This window comes from Rosa chinensis, chromosome 3, assembly GCF_002994745.2.
Source record: "Rosa chinensis cultivar Old Blush chromosome 3, RchiOBHm-V2, whole genome shotgun sequence".
Lineage (NCBI taxonomy): Eukaryota > Viridiplantae > Streptophyta > Magnoliopsida > Rosales > Rosaceae > Rosa > Rosa chinensis.
Window position 1 is genome coordinate 19834945 of NC_037090.1, and position 20272 is coordinate 19855216.

General features: G+C 36.4%; 1 protein-coding gene and 1 long non-coding RNA gene across 2 annotated transcripts; one reads left to right on the forward strand and one right to left on the reverse strand.

Annotated features, from left to right (window-relative positions):
* Positions 1-11935: 11935 nt before the first annotated feature.
* LOC121052079 lies at positions 11936-12773 on the reverse strand. Its single transcript, XR_005807927.1, has 3 exons — positions 12526-12773; positions 12359-12436; positions 11936-12240 (listed from the first exon to the last, which is right to left on the reverse strand). It is a non-coding gene; the product is annotated as an uncharacterized LOC121052079 (long non-coding RNA).
* A 1693-nt stretch (positions 12774-14466) lies between these two features.
* On the forward strand, positions 14467-16987 carry LOC112192931 (putative F-box/FBD/LRR-repeat protein At4g03220). Its single transcript, XM_024332873.2, has 4 exons — positions 14467-14636; positions 14879-15928; positions 16029-16208; positions 16427-16987. The coding sequence occupies exons 1-4, from the start codon at positions 14631-14633 to the stop codon at positions 16715-16717; spliced, it is 1527 nt and encodes a 508-aa protein (XP_024188641.1). The 5' UTR covers positions 14467-14630; the 3' UTR covers positions 16718-16987.
* Positions 16988-20272: the final 3285 nt, after the last annotated feature.

The following is a 20272-nucleotide window of genomic DNA, read 5'->3' on the forward strand; positions in this document are numbered from 1 at the left end:
TATGCTCGATATATAAGATATTTAGGATATATCCCGATAAGATATTTAGGATATATCCCGATAAGATATTTAGGATATATCCCGATAAATCAGCAAACCCGCACCCTTGCATATCCCAACAGCTCCGCGTCCTTGCAGATCCCCGCGCACAGCAGCCCAGCCCTTGCCTAGCCACACGTCCTCGCTGCCTAGCCACACGACCTGCTGCACGCCCTCGCTGCCCCACCGCACGACCTGCTGCACACCGTCGTTGCAGACACCAATCTGCAATCCAGAAGGAAGGAGAAGAGAGAACCAGAAGGAAGAAAGAAAACACGAAGAAGAAGAGAGGAAAAAAAAACAAACAAAACAAAAAGGGGTGCATGACTCGGCTCAGAAAAGAAAAAGGGCGGCCCAGAAAAAAGAAAAAAGAAAAGAGGAAGCCGCCACTACTAGAATTATGCCATCAGACATCACCACTATTAAATCGGTCGGAATTGCACGAGATGTAAAAAATACATCCTAACATCGGTTTATGAAATATCGATTTCTATTGTGATTATAAACATTGGTCGTTAAATTAACCGATGTGTAAAGTCTCGTTCAAAAATTTTGAAAAAACGCGGAGGGACTAAGTTAAGAAGTTTGAGAAACGCGGGGTTCAAAATTTTAATTCCCTCCAACACTTGTCTGAAACTTTCGAACCCCAACTCTCACTTGACTACGATTGACACCAGCACAGACGCCTCGAGCTCGTTCTCTGGCCTGAGCTCGTTCTCCGGGTTCAACTCTTTGTTTCTCACTCTTCCCTGAAACCCGAGCGCTCTCCTCCTTCTTCTCTTGCTCTCTTTCCACGGCTACTGTCTCTCCCTCGTTAATCGCCTTTGTCCACTCACCAGCACCATCGCCTCTGAAGACGCTTCTCGTCTAACGCCACCACGTCCTTGCTCCGAGATCTGAACCCCAACTAGTCCAACCGGCCTCCAAGGAGTCTATGGTCCTCGATTGGTGCGACTTCGAGCACCAAATGCCTGGGACGGAGGAACCGTACACAACCACGATGACGACGGCGCAACCTGCATCAGGTACTCTGTTCTATGTTTCCGGGTTTGCAAATTCTGGGTTCTTCCTGCTTCCTCTCTGTCTCTACCCCTCTCTTTTCTGCTTAAAGATAAAATCGCATAATTGCAGCAGCCATGGCCACCGCGTTGCCCTTGGATTCTCCGAAGACCGACTCCGAAGCCGCCGACACGGAGCCAAACCCTAACTCTAATCCTTCAAACGCATTGTTCCCTGTTTCCCCAAACGGCTTTGCTGTCTGCCTTCTCAGGTTCGCTGGGGACTCCGGCGGTGCATTCATGGACTCTATCTTTGGCTATGGTTTCGCCTCTTCCTCTTTCTCTTTCTGTTTATCTGCCTATTGCGTGGCCTATGGGAATTTGAGTTATTTTGGATGTTGATTTTGAATTTTTGACAAGATATTATATGCAGTTTTCATTTGGGATTTTGCTCTCTCCAAAGAATAAAAGGATTGTTCTTTTTGTTCGATACTGCTTATTTTTAAGTATGCTAGTGTTTGAAAGTTTGATGTTATGGTTTGTATGGTGGAATTGAGTTAAGGTACTTAATTTGATGCATGAGGGTGTGATTTGTGTCGCGAACGGATGAATCAGTAATTGGGATTAAGTTGTTAGAACTTAAAACAGTATCAAAGGTTAGAAATTGCACGAGTCTAAGGTTGGAGATGGATTGGTGCAGGATACATGACTGGTTTTGGCCTATGGTGTTATTGGTTATGTAATACCATGTTTTTCCCAATGCAAGTACCAAACCTTTAGAATTTGTCATGCAAGACACTTGTTTTTTACAGTGTTTTTTCAATCATTGACTCTATCATGAATTGACAGCGTCATTGATTTATGGGTAATCATGCACACATGGCAAGGGATGAAGAACAAACCATCCCTGTTAAATTTGGCTTTTGATTTGAAAGTTTGTACTTGTAAAAGGAAGAGATTCAAGGATATAAGTTTAGCACCAAATCAAATATGCACAGACCCTTCTTAAGAATCTATGCTCAACTATCTCAGTTAAATTGTTATATGTATATATACAGTACATAGATCAAACTTTGAGAAACTTTTAAGAGAGATACATGTAAATGTGTCTGTGTGCCCATGGTTATATCATTATAGTTCGATGTTGTAATTCTGGTGGCGAAATCTTTTCTTTATCAACTATGTGATTATCTGTGTAATTCAGTACTTACTGCGCAATTGCATCGGTATTCTTCTATGAATGTTGTGTCTCAATAATTCAAACTTCTTTACTACCTGAGTTATGGGATTTTGCAGGAAGTGTAAATACAGTACTGTGTTTCTTTATATCATGTATATAGTTATTATTTTCTCTTTATGTTTTAAATATGTTAGTTTGGGAGTTCATCATGTACTATCAAGAGTTGCTTTTACAGTAGAAATAGACAGAGATGAATCCGCATGCATTGTCTATTTGTATTGCTAAAATTATTCTGTATCACATAATTCATATTTGGTTAAGAGGATTTTTGTGTTTCTGAGTTCATTCTCTATGTTCTGCAGGTTGACAACATATGTGGAGAAACATGAGTTTGTTTTTGATGCAGTGCTGAATGAGGAAGTGTCTAATGATGAGGTTTATACATATATATTTGCATACATATTGCAATTAAACTTGGAGTAGAAACAAGAATTTGAAATCATGTATAAACATTAGTGGTATTCAGAATATTGGTCTTTAATATGTTTAAGGTTACTTATCAACTGTTGTCATTCTGTACTAATATGTAGGCTTTGTGCTCAACTTGGAAGGATGATGGGGCGACTGTCTTCTCTTGAGGCTGTGACAAGCAAGCTAAGATGTGGTCCTTGGCTATTAACCAAATAATGACTGTTGCTCTGCATGATGCCCCCATTAAAGACATGGCTGGGATCCCCAAGTTGAACCTCTTAGTCACTGGAAGCTTGGACAAGACTGTAAAGTAAGTAATACATGTAAATGTTTTGAAAATGTTATGAGCTTGAACCTGTATAGCTGTCTTTCTAAAATGTTATGAGCTTGAACATTTTGGTCATTTAAAGCAGAAATATGGAGATATTTGTTGCTTGCTAATGCTTGATTTTCTTTATTAAATTTTATTTGCAGGGGCTTTCACAGCATTATTTGCAGATGCAGTTGTATTCATTGTATTGGCCATCATGTCTTCGCTTTTTGGTTTTCTTTGGCCTCATTGTAGTTGGAGGTGCCAACATATGATTGGGAAGGCATGGCATGGTGATCTGGTCTTTCACAAGCATGTCTTGATCCCTTTAAGTCTCTGTGTTTCTGCTTGTATCCGCTTGCTCGACAAATAGTAAGATTTGCCAAATCCTTTAAAGCAACAACTGTGGTCCTGTTGTTTGCAGTATTTTCCTACTGCTGTTTCTTATGTGGACTCCTATTTTACTTTTTTGGCTTTATCTACTTGAAAAAGGAAACCAAAAGACATATACTTTGTTTAGTTAATTAATTTGGTAACTAAATGTTCATTTCTTTATGCAGTCGTTTCTGTGGTAAACATTTGCAGTTATTTTTCAAATTAGCCATACTGTTAGAGTTTCTGTTCAGTGGATAATGTAGTGAAAGATGGTAAAGTAGTAGTCTAGTACCCAAGTTTTGGCGGGCATGATTATTTTAGTGAATATTGAAATGTCCAGTCATTCAATCTTACCAAGCTGTCAGTCGGTTTGAATTGAAGCTGGCTTCAAGTTTGTAGGTAAATAGTGGTCTAGAGGTAAATATATTCTTTGCAATCTCTCTGTGAAATTTAACTGCTCATATTTGTTTGTAGGTAAGCCTTGATATGGACCAAATGATGAGGCTGCTTCATTACTGTGGATTACCAGTAGACGATATTGACTTTATCAACTCTGCAGGGAAGACAATGAACAAACTATTATTGAAGTGGTCGACTACTTACAGACTTTACAGTAGATTCCAACTAGTTTCTTGATTTTGAGTAAGGCTTGTGATTGTTTACCTTTTTGTAGTAGATGAAGTGACTGCAGCAATTGTGAACAAAACCGCAATAGTAATTGCTAGGCTAGCCTAGCTTGTAGTAGGTTAATTGGGGTTTTATTTTGCTTATTTTGTGAACTGTCAAGGATAATGATTTTGGACAGAATACCTCAATATTCAAATTACTCTTGTCAAATGTGGATTGCATTTTATAGCAGCAGCAGCTACATATTTTGTTGACATCATCCTCATCTAAAGAACATGATGTCTGTACATAAAGTTTAAATCAGTTATTACCATAAAGACTGATGTCCATCGAGAGAAATACATCAGTCTCAAAATGAAAATCGATGTCTCATTAACCACAGGAGATCGAATTATTATGGTGGAACCGATGTGTCACAAACAAGTGCACATCGTGTTTTAGATAGAAATCGATGTCCAGTATAAGTATTGTCATCGATGAAGACTAGAAAACCGATGTGTGAAACAGTATCAGTCATCGTTTTTAAACGAATTACGATGTTAAAATGCATAGTTGTGCTATAGGATCTATCTTTCTTTAAGCATTAAAGGCAATAAAATGAGGTTTAACAATATATAAACATACAAATTTGTTATCAATTAAACGTATTTACATCGATTTATAATGAGGAACCGATGTGTATAATGATACTAGACATCGGCTAAAAACCGATGTCTGGATTTTCCGGACCTTTCTCATCACCCACTAAGACATCGGTCGGAATTCTTTTTCTCATCGGTTTTTGGCCGATGTCTGAGGCCATAATTCTAGTAGTGCGCCCAGTTTTTCTCAAGCCCAAAAACATCGTTATGCATGCCTGCATCAACATGCGTGTGCGGTAGGATCGTTTTTGTTTTCTTGAAACCAAGTATGTTCTCCTTCATTTATTTAAATTCGTACTCCGATATATTTAATTGTTTATAATTAGAACTTTTGAGCATGTTTAGTTAGATAATATTGCTCCTCTTAAGCATGCCTTGTTATTTATGTTTTATATGATTATCTTTTAGTATGATTATATATTTTATTGTCTATATTTTTGTAAAATTTCAAGCATGATCTGCGAATTTTATTTATGCTTATATTATGTTATTGTTTATATTTTATTTTGAGCATGCTATATATATATATATATTGTTATATATTATTTATGAAAATTTTGAGCATGTTTTGTGATTTTTATTTATGTTTATATAATTACCCCTATGCATGCCTTTATATTATAATTGTTTTGCTACATATAAATTGCGTTTTGCCATGATAATGAAAATTCATGCGCATTATAAATATATACTTACAGTGATAAAGTATTTTCACATAGCATCGAAAAAAAAAAAAAGTGACCATTACGAATCTTGGTCTTGAAATCTAATTTATATTTTTGGAAAATAATTCACGTAGATGTCTTTATGACTGCGTAATTTATATCTTCTCTCTTGTTTATGTAGATGGTTAATCCAACTCGACCTGAATTTGACACTTTGGACTCAGAAGGACTTGAGTACTATCATTGGGTTTCCGATGTAGAAACTGCCTTTGTGGCAAAAGATTACACTGCCACCATCAAAACTCCCACTGACCCTAAAGACGATGGACCGTCTGACAATGTGAAAGCAAATGCCTTAATGTTTCTGATGCGACAAGAGGGACCGCAGATGGAACTGCAATCCCTAAAGGAAATGTTCATGGCGAAAGCGCTATTCACTACACTGAAACCCCAAATAATGTTTTAGTTGGTTTTGCTGATGCTGGGTACCTCTCTAACCCACATAAAGGTCGTTCTCAAACTGGTTATGTATTTACCATTGGGAACACGGCGATATCTTGGATATCAACAAAGCAAACCCTTGTGGCTACCTCCTCGAACCACTCAGAGATCATTGCTCTACATGAGGCGGTTCGTGAGTGTATATGGTTAAGAGCTTTCATTACACATATTCAAGGGACTAGTGGTTGGAGTTCTACCACTGAAGAGCCTACTTGCATTTATGAAGATAATGCAGCTTGCATCGAATAGATGAGGCTAGGTTATATCAAGGGTGATAATACAAAACACATATCGCCAAAGTTTTTCTACAATCAGCAACAACAGACTCTCCTCAAGATTCAAGTAAATCAAGTAAGGTTTGAGGAGAATGTGGCAGATTTGGTCACCAAATCATTGCCTAAGGCCAAATTTGAGAAACATGTGAAAAACATAGGAATGTGAAGACTTTCCAAGCTCCCTTGATTAATGTAAGGATCAGGGGGAGGTGTAGACGTCAGGAGGAGTCTAACACACACATGTCATCCTCAAATGTAGAAAGTGTGTTGTGCTTTTTTCCTTCGACCAAAGTGTATTTTTTGTCCCACAGGGTTTTTGTTGTTACTTGGTAAGGTTTTTAGTGAGGCAACAACTCATGCACCATTTCGTCTTTGACATGGCACAAAGGGAAGTGTTAAAGGAAAAGCACATTATGTGCCTTCGTCAGATTAACTGATGAATAGGGAATCAAGGAATTACAATCATATCACAATCAGCATTTACTATCATTATTGTAATTAATGTTTCCGTTGTAATTCTATCCCTATATAAAGGGACTATGAAATGAAATGAGTAGAACAATTCCCATTTACTTTTACATAAATGGACTTTTTAAAGAAATATATATTTTTCAGAATATCTCCGATATTTCTAATATTTCATTTTTTCAAAGTTCCGATGGATATGTAAAGACTGATATTTTAATCCCGGATTGAAGAAAGAAAATTTTATTCGCACATCCCTAAATATTTAATAAAAAAATTAAAAGCTATCAAATATATTCCAACTCTATTTTTCTTTTCTAATATGGATGTGTTATAAATATTATATATATGTGGCTGTCCATTGTAAATACTCATTATTTATGTCCTTATGATGTAAACACTACTCCTATATAAAGGGGTCTAATGAGAATGAAACACACACTTCTACCTCCTCCTAAATTCTGTTTCTCTGTTCTCTCTCTCTCTCTCTCTCTCTCTCTCTCTCTCTCTCTCTCTCTCTCTCTCTCTCTCTCTCTTATTCTCTAGTTATAACACATTATCAGCACGCATTTGCTCTTATTTTTCTTCTTCTTCTTCTTTGAACTCCATGATGATCTGCAAGCCTTATGGTGCAACATAGTTGCTTATGACCAAGGCTAATGATCTATGAGTTTTTCTTCTTTCTCTCCTAGATGAATATCAATTTTTTTTATGCGATCATTTACATATATTTGTATGTATCTGTTATATAATGTAATTGTTGAAATTTATATTTCATATGCGACTTTGAGAACTACATGTTCCAATAGTCAAGACTCGAGTCCGTTGACCGAGTAGTCTTAGACCTATGGCTCTACAGACATCACACGAATGTTTTTCTCGTGTTTTCCCTATGGGATCCATTGTTCATATTTATGAACACTTTGAAACTTCTGTTTCATATATGAATCTCTATCATTTTTCATAGAACATGTTATTCTAATACTTATGGATCCTGATATATCTCATCTTTTCTCTTTGTAAAAAGATGACGCATCTAACAAAATTAGACTTTGATCCTCTTGAAATTTCTGACAAGAACTATTTGATGCTGAAATTCACCTTATGGCTAAAAACCTTGGAAATGCTATCAAAGTTGACAATAAGTCATTTGTGCAAAATCCCGCCAAGCCTATGATTTTCTTGCGTTATCATCTTGATAAGATCCTAAAAGATGATTACCTTACGGTGAAAGATCCACTTGAGATTTGGCAAGTAGTGGCTGATCGATTTACTCACCAGAAAACCATTGTTATACCTAGAGCACGATATGAATGGACGCATTTGTGCCTTCAGAACTTCAACTATGTCACTGATTTTCAATTTTGCTATGCATCAGATTACCTCCCAACTAAAATTATGTGGAGAATCTGTCAGTGAAGTTAACAAGCTCAACGTCTTTGATTTTTTTGTAGACAATGGAAAACATGTTGATGACATGATCAACGCCAATGTTATTGACATCGGTTAACTTTAATTAAGCCTATATCTAGGCTTTTTTTTTTGTCTCTATTTATTTATGTAGTCATTTTAAGCCTATATTTTGGCACCGATTAAACATAATTATGTTTCCTTATCTTTATCTGTTTAATCACATTTATTACGTTTAAATTACTTTTATTACAATTCTTACATAATTGAATTTGTCATGAGTATTTGTTGCTTACAATTATCATGATATTACCATTATCTGGTAGTTATTGTTATTAATAACTCATTTTATTAACATTCTCCCCGATAATTATTGTTATAATAAAACTCATTTTATTACCATTATTCGATACTTATCATAGTTATTTATTTTATTCGATCATGATGTCTTATGATTATTTTTGTCATATCTACCTCATATGATTATTTCATTTTTTTTTTTTGTGAAAAAATAGCAAAATTATTTTTCCATCGTTGGGATTTGAACCTAGGTCTTTTTGGGTGAGAACCAAATATCCTAACCAACTAGACTATAATATATTTTCGATTATTTTGTTATAATGTTATATTAATGCATGTATCAATTATTGGTATCAACAATATTAATTATGTTTCAAATAGAATCGAGGTATGCATTTTCATAAGTTCGACGACTTCATTTTGATTTCCTCTTATTATATTATCTGATAATTTGACATAAAGTTGTCAATTTCTAATGAGATCGAAACTACATGTTTCTTGATCCAATTATATGAGGACTTAAAATTCCTCCACTGATTGTTATACAATCAAATAGATCGAAACCTCTTGTTTCTTGATCTCCAATTATGTCTGGATTTTTGTCCCTTCTCTTTATGAGTACATGTGAACCTCTGTTCACTCCACTTTTAGAACAAGCTTCTAATTGTGAAGACTCGAGCCCAATGCTTTGAGTACAATATAAAATTTGATGAGGCTATGTTCCTCCATTGTATTATTTATTGGAGTATACGCTTATACCCATATGGACCACTGTCCCAGACTCAAAATTTGAGTATATAATTTTGACATTTGTTTTCAGTGTCAAACAATAATATGAACCATGTGTTCATCAATAAATTCAATTTCAACTATGAATGTTCATGATAAACATAATGACAAACATATTTGTCTTGCATATAATGCAACTATGGAGATGATCCATTGCAATTGTTGATAACTTTTCACAATTGATGCTTCAAAAAGCTATGGTAACAATCATCTCAAAAGCTGCAGATCTTGATTGATGGTCGGCTCCAACTGAGCTCGTATTATGTTACCTATGTGGAATATCATTGCATCTATTTGGTGATGAAATTTCACCTAAATTAAGTTGTATTAATCAACTATAGGTATACTACTGTATACTGTATCATGAACTAAAATTTTCATTGAGCCAAATAAATTTATTTTGGCGTAACTAATGTGTCATTACTATGTCATGTAGACTCATCTATATACATACTCTACGTTGTTGTATAATACAACAACAGTTGCAAACTATCCTAACACGGAAATTATAATTTATCGTATATTTGCGAGTTGTCACTTTAATGGGACAATCCTCCTGCCATTAGGGGGAGCAATATCATTTATGAAAAACGACATGAATTGGTGTGTAATATCTATCCACCATGTCTCATTTTAATTTTGAGAAAAAATCTCAATTCATTATCTTTTTGACCTAAAATTTGGTATGGGCTCGCTATCCCTAGTGGATATCATAAATCCAATTTTTTGCACGCATATTTTGCGAATGGTCAAACTAGATAGTCTTCCTGCCGTTAGGGGGAGGAAACGCTATTGTAACGGCGCGAATTTATGTGGAATATATCCACCAAGTCCAATGTTTCAAGCTCCCTATAAGGGAAGATTATACAAGTCCTATAACACTCTTCATGAGGTTATACAAAGATCCACATTCTTGAATTAATTTGTCCTTGAGAGACATCAAATGCTAAAAGAGGCATAGGTACCTGATATGAATAAGCTTTTATAGCTAATGCATGCATATATTTTGACTGTGTGATAGATCTCTAATTGATGATATCTCATCTGTAGTAGCTACTAAATATCATCAAGGGCTGTATACTACCACGTTTCATTGTGTCGACAAATTATACTATTGGCCAAATTGGAAAGAGGCAATTCCAATGAATTTGAATATTGTAAACATGATGATATATTTGAACTTTATAACCCCTAAAATACAAGAGGGTGTTCATTCCAGTGAATTAAAATCACTATGACACAAGTCTCTTAATAGAGACGTGGGACTATCCTTCTTCTCCAAGCGACAACTTTTCTATAAGTACAATGTTACATGTAAGTGTTATATTGACGAGTGGCTTATAGTATGTTGTCCTGGCCGGTTAATATGAAGATCTTATAAGCAAATTGCTAAAAGCAAATCCCTTAATTCTATGTGTCATTATAAGCATATTGCTTAACCAAATCCTTAATGGATTCATATTGCCAAAAGCAAGTCCATGAATGAATGAAAGAGCTTAAGGCCCAGTTTGGGATTGCTGTGCTGTGGCCAGAATTGCTTTTAGTTTTGCTGTGGCCAGAAGTGCTTTTGGTTTTGCTGTGAGAAGAAGTAGTGAGTGTTTGGTAAACTGTTTTTCAAAAGTGCTGTGAGAATGAAAAGCAGTTTGAAGGTGTTTGGTAAACTGAATGCAAAAAGTTGTTGTATATATTTACCAAAAAAGACATGAATACTCAAACTGAAACATTTTCATATATTTTGCTCCTATAAACTAGTTTTTTTTTTCTTTTCTTTTTTTAATGAGAGGAATTTCATTGATGAAGCTTGCAGGAGTACAAAAGTCTCATATGAAAAATAATGATAAAACTAGTTTGATTAGAAATCCCTCCAAGACCTTAATTAACAACATCATGAATATGGATAAATTATTCAAGAAAATCTATCTTAGCTAAGGAGGATAAGCTCCCTACTTAAATGAAGGTTGCCTAACGTAACAACATTTTGAACCAAAGAATCAGCTTCATTGCCTTCGCTGGGAGTTTCGCACAAAAACACCGGCTCAAAGTTGTTGGTTAACAACTTGATCTCACAACTCAAATCTTGGAGAGCTTCTCTTAAATGCCATGATCACATAAACTGCATCACCTTGTAACTTCTACGGTAACAAAACTGTCTGATGCCTTCAATGCCTGCAAAATTGTAAGCTTCTCATACCAGACATGAGAAATGACAAAAATAAAACTAATAATAGCCAAGTCATTTTCCTCATTGTCCACAGTGTAAGGAGGTGATTACATGTGGTTAAGACAATAATAGGCATGAAGTTCAGAGCAATCTCTACACTCCTGAAAACAAACGGCCAAAGAGACTCTCAATCTCGAATCCTATCTCATAGATGATTAACCTCCTCACACTTAGCTTCCTCAAAGATCCTTTTGTTTCTCTCCATCATATCATCCAAAGATCAATAACACACCACATAATTGGAACTATGAAGTAGAACATAATTGGAACAATGAAGCAGAACATAATTGAATTTAGCCTCCCTCATACCATCCAAAAATCAATAACACACCACACAAGTATTCAGCCTCCCTGTAGAAATTATCAAAGCTCATATATATTCCTAAGGTTTCATATTTCATATTGCACGAGGAACAGAACAAAATTAGATAGGAGTAGTCCAGCAAAACATTTGAATAGAATTAAAATGAAAAGCTCATGGCTGCTAAAGCTTCCATACTCTTCGAGTCTTCTAGCTGGCCTAACAACTAAAAGTATTGCAGCAAGTACACTAATATTTTAGCAACCAAACAGAATAACAACACAATAGGAAAAAAAGAAGAAGCACATATATGATCAATTGCAGCAAAGTAGCCAGATCAGTTTTATCAAAATGTAAAAAAGCTTGGTAACATGGTATCTCCTTTTGTTTCGTTTCTCTCATCTCCTCTCTATCCTTCTGCATTTATTTTTCTAAATTTCTTTTCATCTAAACCTCTGAATAGTCATAGTTACTAAACATTCGACCATCTAACACACCAAAAACCTGAGACACAACTATGCAACTGATTATATGGAATAGATTATACAATGTAAAACTCTTGTTTGCCAATTTGTGATTACCTCCAAGACACACAAACCTCCAAGACTATTCATGTGATTACCTATGGCTAAGAGTAAGGAGGTGATTGCTTGCCAATTTGCCATGCCCAGTCTACAACGGTTAGTCAAGAGCAATACAAACTTTTCAGAAGCAATAAACATAAACATGAAACTGATTTGAGAGCAATCACACTATTGAAAATGATGATTTTTGAGAGATAATAGCACACCCGACAAAAAGGAAAGGAAAAACAGGTTGTGTAGGATGAGGCAGAGAATAACACATCGAAGAACCTATGTAGGTGATTCTGCAAAACTTTCAACAAAAACCAAAATTTCAAAAGAGAAATCTTCAAATAAAAATTGCGAATACATAGAATTAAATAAGAATGATCACCATCTGGGTCATCTTGTTTATAATTGTGTGAAACTTGGATCTGGAGGATGAGGGGCGCGTCCGTGATGACATGATGATTCAAGAAAGATTGAAACTTTGGGATCAGATTGAGATATGCATTCATTAGAATCCATGTCAAAATATCGAACAACATTGCCTTTTTCAGTGAGATAGAAGATCATTGAGACAGAGAGAAGGGAACAATGTCGACGATGAAGCGGTGCGAAAGTGAAATGAGAACGAAGGACTTTCTGATGTAAATTTCAGAAAAGCAAGAGGACAATTTAGGTTTTTCAATAAAATTCATTTAAACCTCCGCATCAGGACTTGCTTCCCGCAAAAGCAGAAACCAAAAAGCTATGAATTGGAGCTTCCTAATTTCTCCGGTTGGAAGAAGCGCTTCGGGCCGAAAGCTGCCCCCAAGTGGTTTACTAAACAGCCCAAAGAATTTTGGAAGGGCTTTTGGGAGGAAAAGCAATTTCAAAAGCCCTCCCAAACTGGGCCTATGACGGATTGACCTAGGCCTGGCAACGTGCAGGTATAGTGCGGGTACGGTGCGAGTTCTTAACGGGCCAACCCGGTAAGAACCCGTTAGCTTAACGGGTTTCGCGGGCCAAACCCGGTGGGTTTGCGGGTTTTCCGTTGGAACCCGTTAAGACCCATAAATTTTTTATTTTTTTTATTTTTTAACTTTTTATCAAAGCAACTAAAACCAATTAAGACTTATTATGTATACAACCCCTCATTTGCCATTTTCTCTATATGAACTTTTTTGGTTTTCTATTTTGAAATTTTTTATTTTTTATCTTTTTAGATTTTTTTTCCTTTCCTTTTTTGACAAAAAATAATTCACAAATCACAATTATACGACGATCCAACGGTCGGACCCTCACAGATCACCTAGAGGATCATCTTTACCGATTTATACGATGATCCAACGGTCGGATCCTCACGGATCGCCCTTAGGTTCATCCTCTCAAAATTATACGACGATCCAACGGTCAGATCCTAACGGATCACCTAGATGATCATCTTTACCAATTTATATGATGATCCAACGGTCAGATCCTCACGGATCACCCTTAGTTTCATCATCTCAAAATTATACGACGATCCAACGGTCAAATCCTCACGAATCGCCCTTAGTTTCATCCTCTCAAAATTATACGACGATCCAACGGTCAAATCCTAACGGATCACCTAGATGATCATCTTTACCGATTTATACTATGATCCAACGGTCAGATGCTCACGGATCGCCCTTAGGTTCTTCCTCTCAAAATTACACGACGATCCAACGGTCAGATCCTCATGGATCACCTAGATGATTATCTTTACCGATTTATACTATGATCCAACGGTCAGATCCTCACGGATCGCCCTTAGATTTATCCTCTCAAAATTATACGAAGATCCAACGGTTGGATCGCCCTTAGAATCATCCTCACAAAATTATATGACGATCCAATTGTCAGATCCTCACGGATCGCCTTTTGAATCATCTATGCACAATTATACCAAGATCCAACGGTTGGATCGTCCCAGATCGCCTTTAGAATCATCCTCACAAAATTATACGACGATCCAACGGTCGAATCCTCACGGATCTCCTTTTGAATCATCTTTTCACAATTATACGAAGATCCAACTGTCGGATCCTCATGGGGAATAAGAAAAATTATAAAAATGCCCTGGTTGAAAAAATATATATATAAAAAAATAAAAAATGGGGAACCCGTATGGGTAATGGGAAATAGGTTTTTGGGAAGGATTTTGAGTTAACGGGTTCCAACGGGTTTAGCCCGCAAAACCCGTTAATTTGAGGGTTTTTTTAGCCCAGATTAATAAACGGGTGGGTTTGTGCGAGTTTTTAGCGTGCGGGTTTGCGGGTTTAAATGCCAGGCCTAGATTGACCCAACGACACGTAGTAGCCTGGTCGACTGTACATAAACATTTACAAAACCCCCAAATGAACAAAATTAGGGTTCTCTTCCTGGTCTCTCTACCGCGAAACTCGACCAACGAGAATGGAGGCACACCCACCCATTTCAGCTCCCGCGTGATCCTACACGATAGAGTAAGCTCAAGTTTTGCTGGGTTCATCAATGGTGGTACGTACTAGCATCACCACACTACTCTTATCTTTAGCCCCCTTTTTCTTCCTTGAAGGCTTTTAGCATAAACTGAAACCAATTTCTCTAACAAACGCAAAGAGACGCATGCAATTTGGTTTCTTGAGAACAAATGGAGTTCAATGACTGCTGAAGTTTAGGTCAAGGACTTGATACTATTTGGTTCGCTGTTGAAATGAATGTGATTGATGGTGTGATATTTACTTCTCATTTCCTTGTAGGCATGTAGTATAATCGTAACCATCTTCTCTTACAATTGCGAAAAGATACCCCATTGTTTCATGGAACAGAGGCCTAGGTTGAGGGGAGTTGGAGCTCCTACCAAGTGTAGGATAGACAGATTTACAAGCCTTCCGGACCATCTTGTTCATCACATACTTTCCTTTGTTGCTATCACTGACCTTACTCGTTTCGGTTGCGCCTCTAAAAAGTGCAGAGAGCTTTATCTGTCAACTCCTTCGTTGAATTTGAACGGATTTTCTCATGCCAATTTGTTAAATGATGATAAGCGATTAGAGTTGTTGAGTTCTTTGGATAGGTTCTTATTAGTTCATCGAGGGGTTAATAAGCTGAAACGTTTGTGTATCTTTTTGAATGCTTACCAAGGCAGTAAGAATGAGGCATTTCGAATAATCACATGGATCCACAGTGCTGTAAGGTGTAATGTTGAAGTCCTTGAGCTTGATATTGGTGTACCCAATGAGACACTGCCCTTTCCGTTGTCTGTCTTCCATTGTGGATCTCTGAGGTCTCTATTGGTTAAGATGAGCTGTCAGATTCTTAAAGCACCCTCACTCACATCTTTCTCTAATCTTGAATACTTGAAGTTGACATATGTTATAATAGGAGATGAGGGGATTTTCAAATGGATCTCTTGTTGCTGCAAATGCATTGAGACATTAATTCTTGAACATGCTTATGGGAGTAAAACTGTCACCATTCAAAGCTCTTCTTTAAAATCATTTCACTTTGTGACCGATTATCTGGTTCGTCCCTGCAATCTCAACATCTCTGGTGGAAGACTTGAAGACATATTTATTGACTGGGGATTTAATTCCGATTTCAGCAGATCATTAAATATTTCTGCTCCAGATCTTAAATATTTGAAATGGTCAGGGAATTTGTTGACTCAACAAAATCTGGGGAAAATGACCTGTTTACAGAAAGCTGAGCTCTTTCTGAAACCTGAAGCAGATGACTTTAACATGTTTGAGATTCTTTGCAGCATAAACAGGGTTGAAGTTCTTATTCTAAACAAAGAGACCATCATGGTAACAAGACACTACTCTTCAAGCTCTGGTTTTTCTATACTGTTCTTTACGGGTTTTCTGGTTCCCTACCTTATTTGGGGATTGTTTCTATAACTTTCAGGCTATGTACAAGGGAGGTTCCATGTCAGCCCCATTAGAAAATGTTCATTACTTGTCTATTCATATTGGAAGTTTTCTTGACATCCTAGTCCTCCCAATGGCTTTGCTTCTTCAAGGAATGCCTAATTTGACTACTTTAGACATGAAGTCTGACCCCTTCTTCCTTGACCCAAATACTGATGTAAGTGAAAGTCTCACCGTCTCTTCCCTGAATACTTATTTTTCTGTTCTTTTTTTTTTTTTTTTTTTGCATTTCTCATCATTTCTAGACCCGTGTGAAATGATCATGGTTAAGAAATAAGTAGGTGTTGTTTCTATATATTTTGCAAATTCTTAGTTTTAGTAGTTTATTTGTTTGCATTTTTCGATTGATTTTCTTGTTGCATTGTTGCGTTCCAGTGTTCTGGGTTTAACATGGGATTTTGGAAGGTGCAAAGTCTTGATTTTGTTCATCAACTTAGAGAAGTAACCATTGAGCTATCCAGTGGATCCAATGGAATCGAGTTTGCGAGGTATATCCTTGAGCATGCTCAGAATTTGAACAAAATGACGATTGTGCATTCACCTCATCAGTCTAATGCTATAAGGGCGTTAAAGAAAAGCAAGATGGCTGCCAATGCCAAAGTTGTCTATCTGGAAGATCAAAACAGAGGAACTGAAAAGCAAAGAGGAAGAAGGGTTGCCAGATAATCAATCATTAAAAGGTGCTAACAGGATACAGGATCATAGAATCAGAAGTAGAAGTTTGACGGGGATTGTCGAATCTCCTCCAGAGTTTCTCTCTCCACCTTTAGATGCTGAATCAATCCTTTCAAAAACATGAGGCATTTTGTTTCTGATTTTTGCTCGTCTTTTTTCATCTGGTAGCTGTTCTCTATCAGGGGGGGAATGTTTATGTGTCACATCTATAATACTTTGTTCTATGTAGTGTTTCAATTGAAGTATATATATTAGTTTCGTCTAACTGAATTGAGTATACTATTATTTATTCTGTTTGGTGCTGTGTACATCATATCATACTTTACCAACTTCTTTGACTTAAAAAGGTACTGATACGATCCCATACTGGCATACTGCCATACATTATCAAGAACTTATTGATAATCAATTAGTACCTTGTTCTTGCAAATGCAGTAAGAATGTACATCTTGAATCCTATAGTGGGACAAAAGATGACCACCATTTAGAGGTCGATGAATCTCCTTATTGGAATAGGAGTTGCCATCTTAACTTCTCAGGTGTGAACCTTAGAAAACTAATCTCTCCACTGTATATTTGCTTCACCAGGAAGAAGTCATTGACTACAGATTTTTACTGGCCAGGACATTCATGAATCGCCCGTATCTGGGCACATGAGAATGTTTAGACTTCAGAGGAAGCTGAAATTTTCTGCTGCCTAATGTTTGATGACTTTGTCAATGCATAGCTTTTCAGCTTTTTTTTATGTTATTTTTTTGCTTAAATCTAGGTACTTTTTAATTTGGTCTTATTAACTTGCTGGATTCTTGGACCTAGAATCATGCTAAATGGCTTAAATAAGCCAGAGATCTAGGTTATGGGTTCGAGTCACCATGGAGATAGGAGTGAAATCCTTTGATCCTCTTTAAATAAAAGAAAGAAAGAAAAAGCCTGAGATAAATTGAAAATATTTCCCACAGTGAATATACATAACTCACGAAACTAAGACTGGACAATTGTTGTTGAGTTTCATCTTAATTTTTTTTTATTTGATTATTATTATTATTATTATTTATTTCACTCTGAGGACCCATAAAATTGTGCAGCGTCTGTCATGACACCAAAACTAATATTGAAATTACAATCTAACTTTCTATTAATAATTTTCACATAATCTTTTATTGATGGGTGATTTAGTCAATTCAAGTTAAAGGGTTGCGGTGGGCCCTCCCTTCCCATGAGGATGGTTTACAAGGATCATAGCTGCTCCTCTCTTATTATAAGACGATTAATTACTTAGCCAAATTTCGAACGACGTTTCTACAAAACCAACGCCGCCGATGCATCCTACTAGATTATCAGAAACTTGTTTAGGAACTAAAGATAGTGAGAGTGATTTGAAGGTTTGTGGGAATTTGAAGGACGTTTCTATAGAAGCAGATACAATTTGGAGGAAAAACAAAGTGAAGGTTCCCTAGCCTCTATGTCTCTGCTTCGAAGGGCAAAACAGCTATCCATCAAACCAGAATCCAGACCAAGGAAGACGGTGCACACTCACCCGTTTTAGCTTCCACATTCTCCCAGCTCAGTTTCTCTTGGGTACATGTATGTTGGTACCGTGGTACGTACACTTATCGACTCTACTACTTAATAGTTCGTGTTTATGTTACTTTTTACTAAAAACCACCGACTACTTTTCTTTTTTTGGATCGGACTGAGTACTTAACTTGATGGAACAAAAGGCAAAGTTAATGGTCAAGGAATTCATAAATAGCTTATGGTAGACAGTCTAAGTAATACTCCAGACAAAGTTGATTATCACATCGATTTGGTTTTGAAATAAATAAATGTAATCGATTCCAATTTTCTTGTAGGATTCTATAGTATAAACTGAAATCTACTTTTCGTACAAACTGCAAAAAGACACCAATTAGTTTCATGGAAGACGGGGAAACGTGAGTTATAGGCTAGTGAAAGTTGTACTCAAGGCCAAGCAGCTATATAGCTGTTAATATATATATATATATATACAGATCCTATCCAGAGCGGAGCTCCGCTTTGAAAATTAACGTGTGAAGTTTGAGTTTTGGGTCACTTTTCGGTCGCACATCCACATCTCGACCGTTCAGTTTTTAGATACTAGTGTATAGATCATCTCTGCAAATTTTCAGCCAAAATGATGATCGTTAAGGCATTGTTAACTGCCTTAAAGCTAGTACGGTTCAGGTTGACAGATTCAGTTCGTCTATTTGTTTAAGCGAGTTAGATACCTTAACAATCATCAACTTGGCTGAAAATTTGCAGAGATGATCTATACACTAGTACCTAAAAATTGAACGGTCGAGATGTGGATATGTTACCGAAAAGTGACCAAAAACTCGAACTTCACAAATTAATTTCAAAGCGGAGCTCCGCTCTGGATAGGATCTGTATATATATATATATATATATATATATATATATATATATATATGGCCAGGGTCAATTGATAGGTTGAGTAATCTTCAAGACCATGTTGCTCATCACATTCTTTCGTTCCTTGCTATTAAAGACCTTACTCGCATCGGATGTGTGTCTTAAACGTGTGGAGAATTATATCTGTCAGCTTCGTCATTGAATTTTGGTGGATTCGGCAAGAACTTGTGGACTTACGATAAGAGGTTGAAGCTGTTGAGTTATTTGGAGAGATAAATGTTTCATCGTGGGGTTAGTAGGATAAAGTGCTTTAATTTGAATTCGGAACTTAACTACATGGACCAATTAACATCGTAGCTTATGTGAAGATGGGAAATATCGAATGAACACATGGATTGACAATTCCATATGGCGTAATGTTGAAGTCCTTGATATTAATATTGGTTCACTTTTGCATATATACCCACTGCCCTTACCTCCTTGCGTTTTTCTTTCTGGATATTTGAAATCTCTATGAGTGACCATGTACAGTAGGACTTTTAATAAGTAATTATGTAGGTACAATTCTTCTACATGTTGTATTGGCAATATTCCCATACAAAAACTATGACAAAGTCCCTTTACTGATCTCAGAGAATCATTGGTAAATGCATCTACATATGCATGGGATTGCAACACATGCATATGCAGAGTGTAGTCATTTAATTAGTAGTCAGTTTCATGTGGAGTCCGATTTTGAAAAGTAGGTTTTAGGTTTTATGTATTTATGTCTTTAAAAGATTTTTCTGAGTGTTAAAATCGTGGTGTTGATGCCCTAGGGTTTTTAGGACTTGTCTATTCGTAATTGATTTTCTTTAAGATTTATTGGATTTCATATATGGAAAGTTACTTTTCTAATTAAATGACAATTAGGGTAGAATCTTTGGTTGAGAGGTTTTGCCGATGGTGCTTGATATATATTCAGAAAATATGCACGGCAGAAGGGTGGATCTTGTGACGCAAGAATTTTGTTAGAGTCTTGCATGTTAGTTTGAGATTGAATCTTCACAAAGAGTCAAACACCTGGTCCATGTGTAAGTGTTATTGATCATGTTTTCATATGCATAAAAAAACTTTCTTGAGATCAGTAGAGAGACTGTGAAGAAGGAATAA

What these genes read in the sequence shown, in the direction of transcription:
- LOC112192931 (XM_024332873.2), top strand. An exon ending in TAAACAAAGAGACCATCATG is followed by an intron (nt 15,929 to 16,028) that starts GTAACAAGACAC and finishes TATAACTTTCAG; the next exon opens with GCTATGTACAAGGGAGGTTC. An exon ending in TCCTTGACCCAAATACTGAT is followed by an intron (nt 16,209 to 16,426) that starts GTAAGTGAAAGT and finishes GTTGCGTTCCAG; the next exon opens with TGTTCTGGGTTTAACATGGG.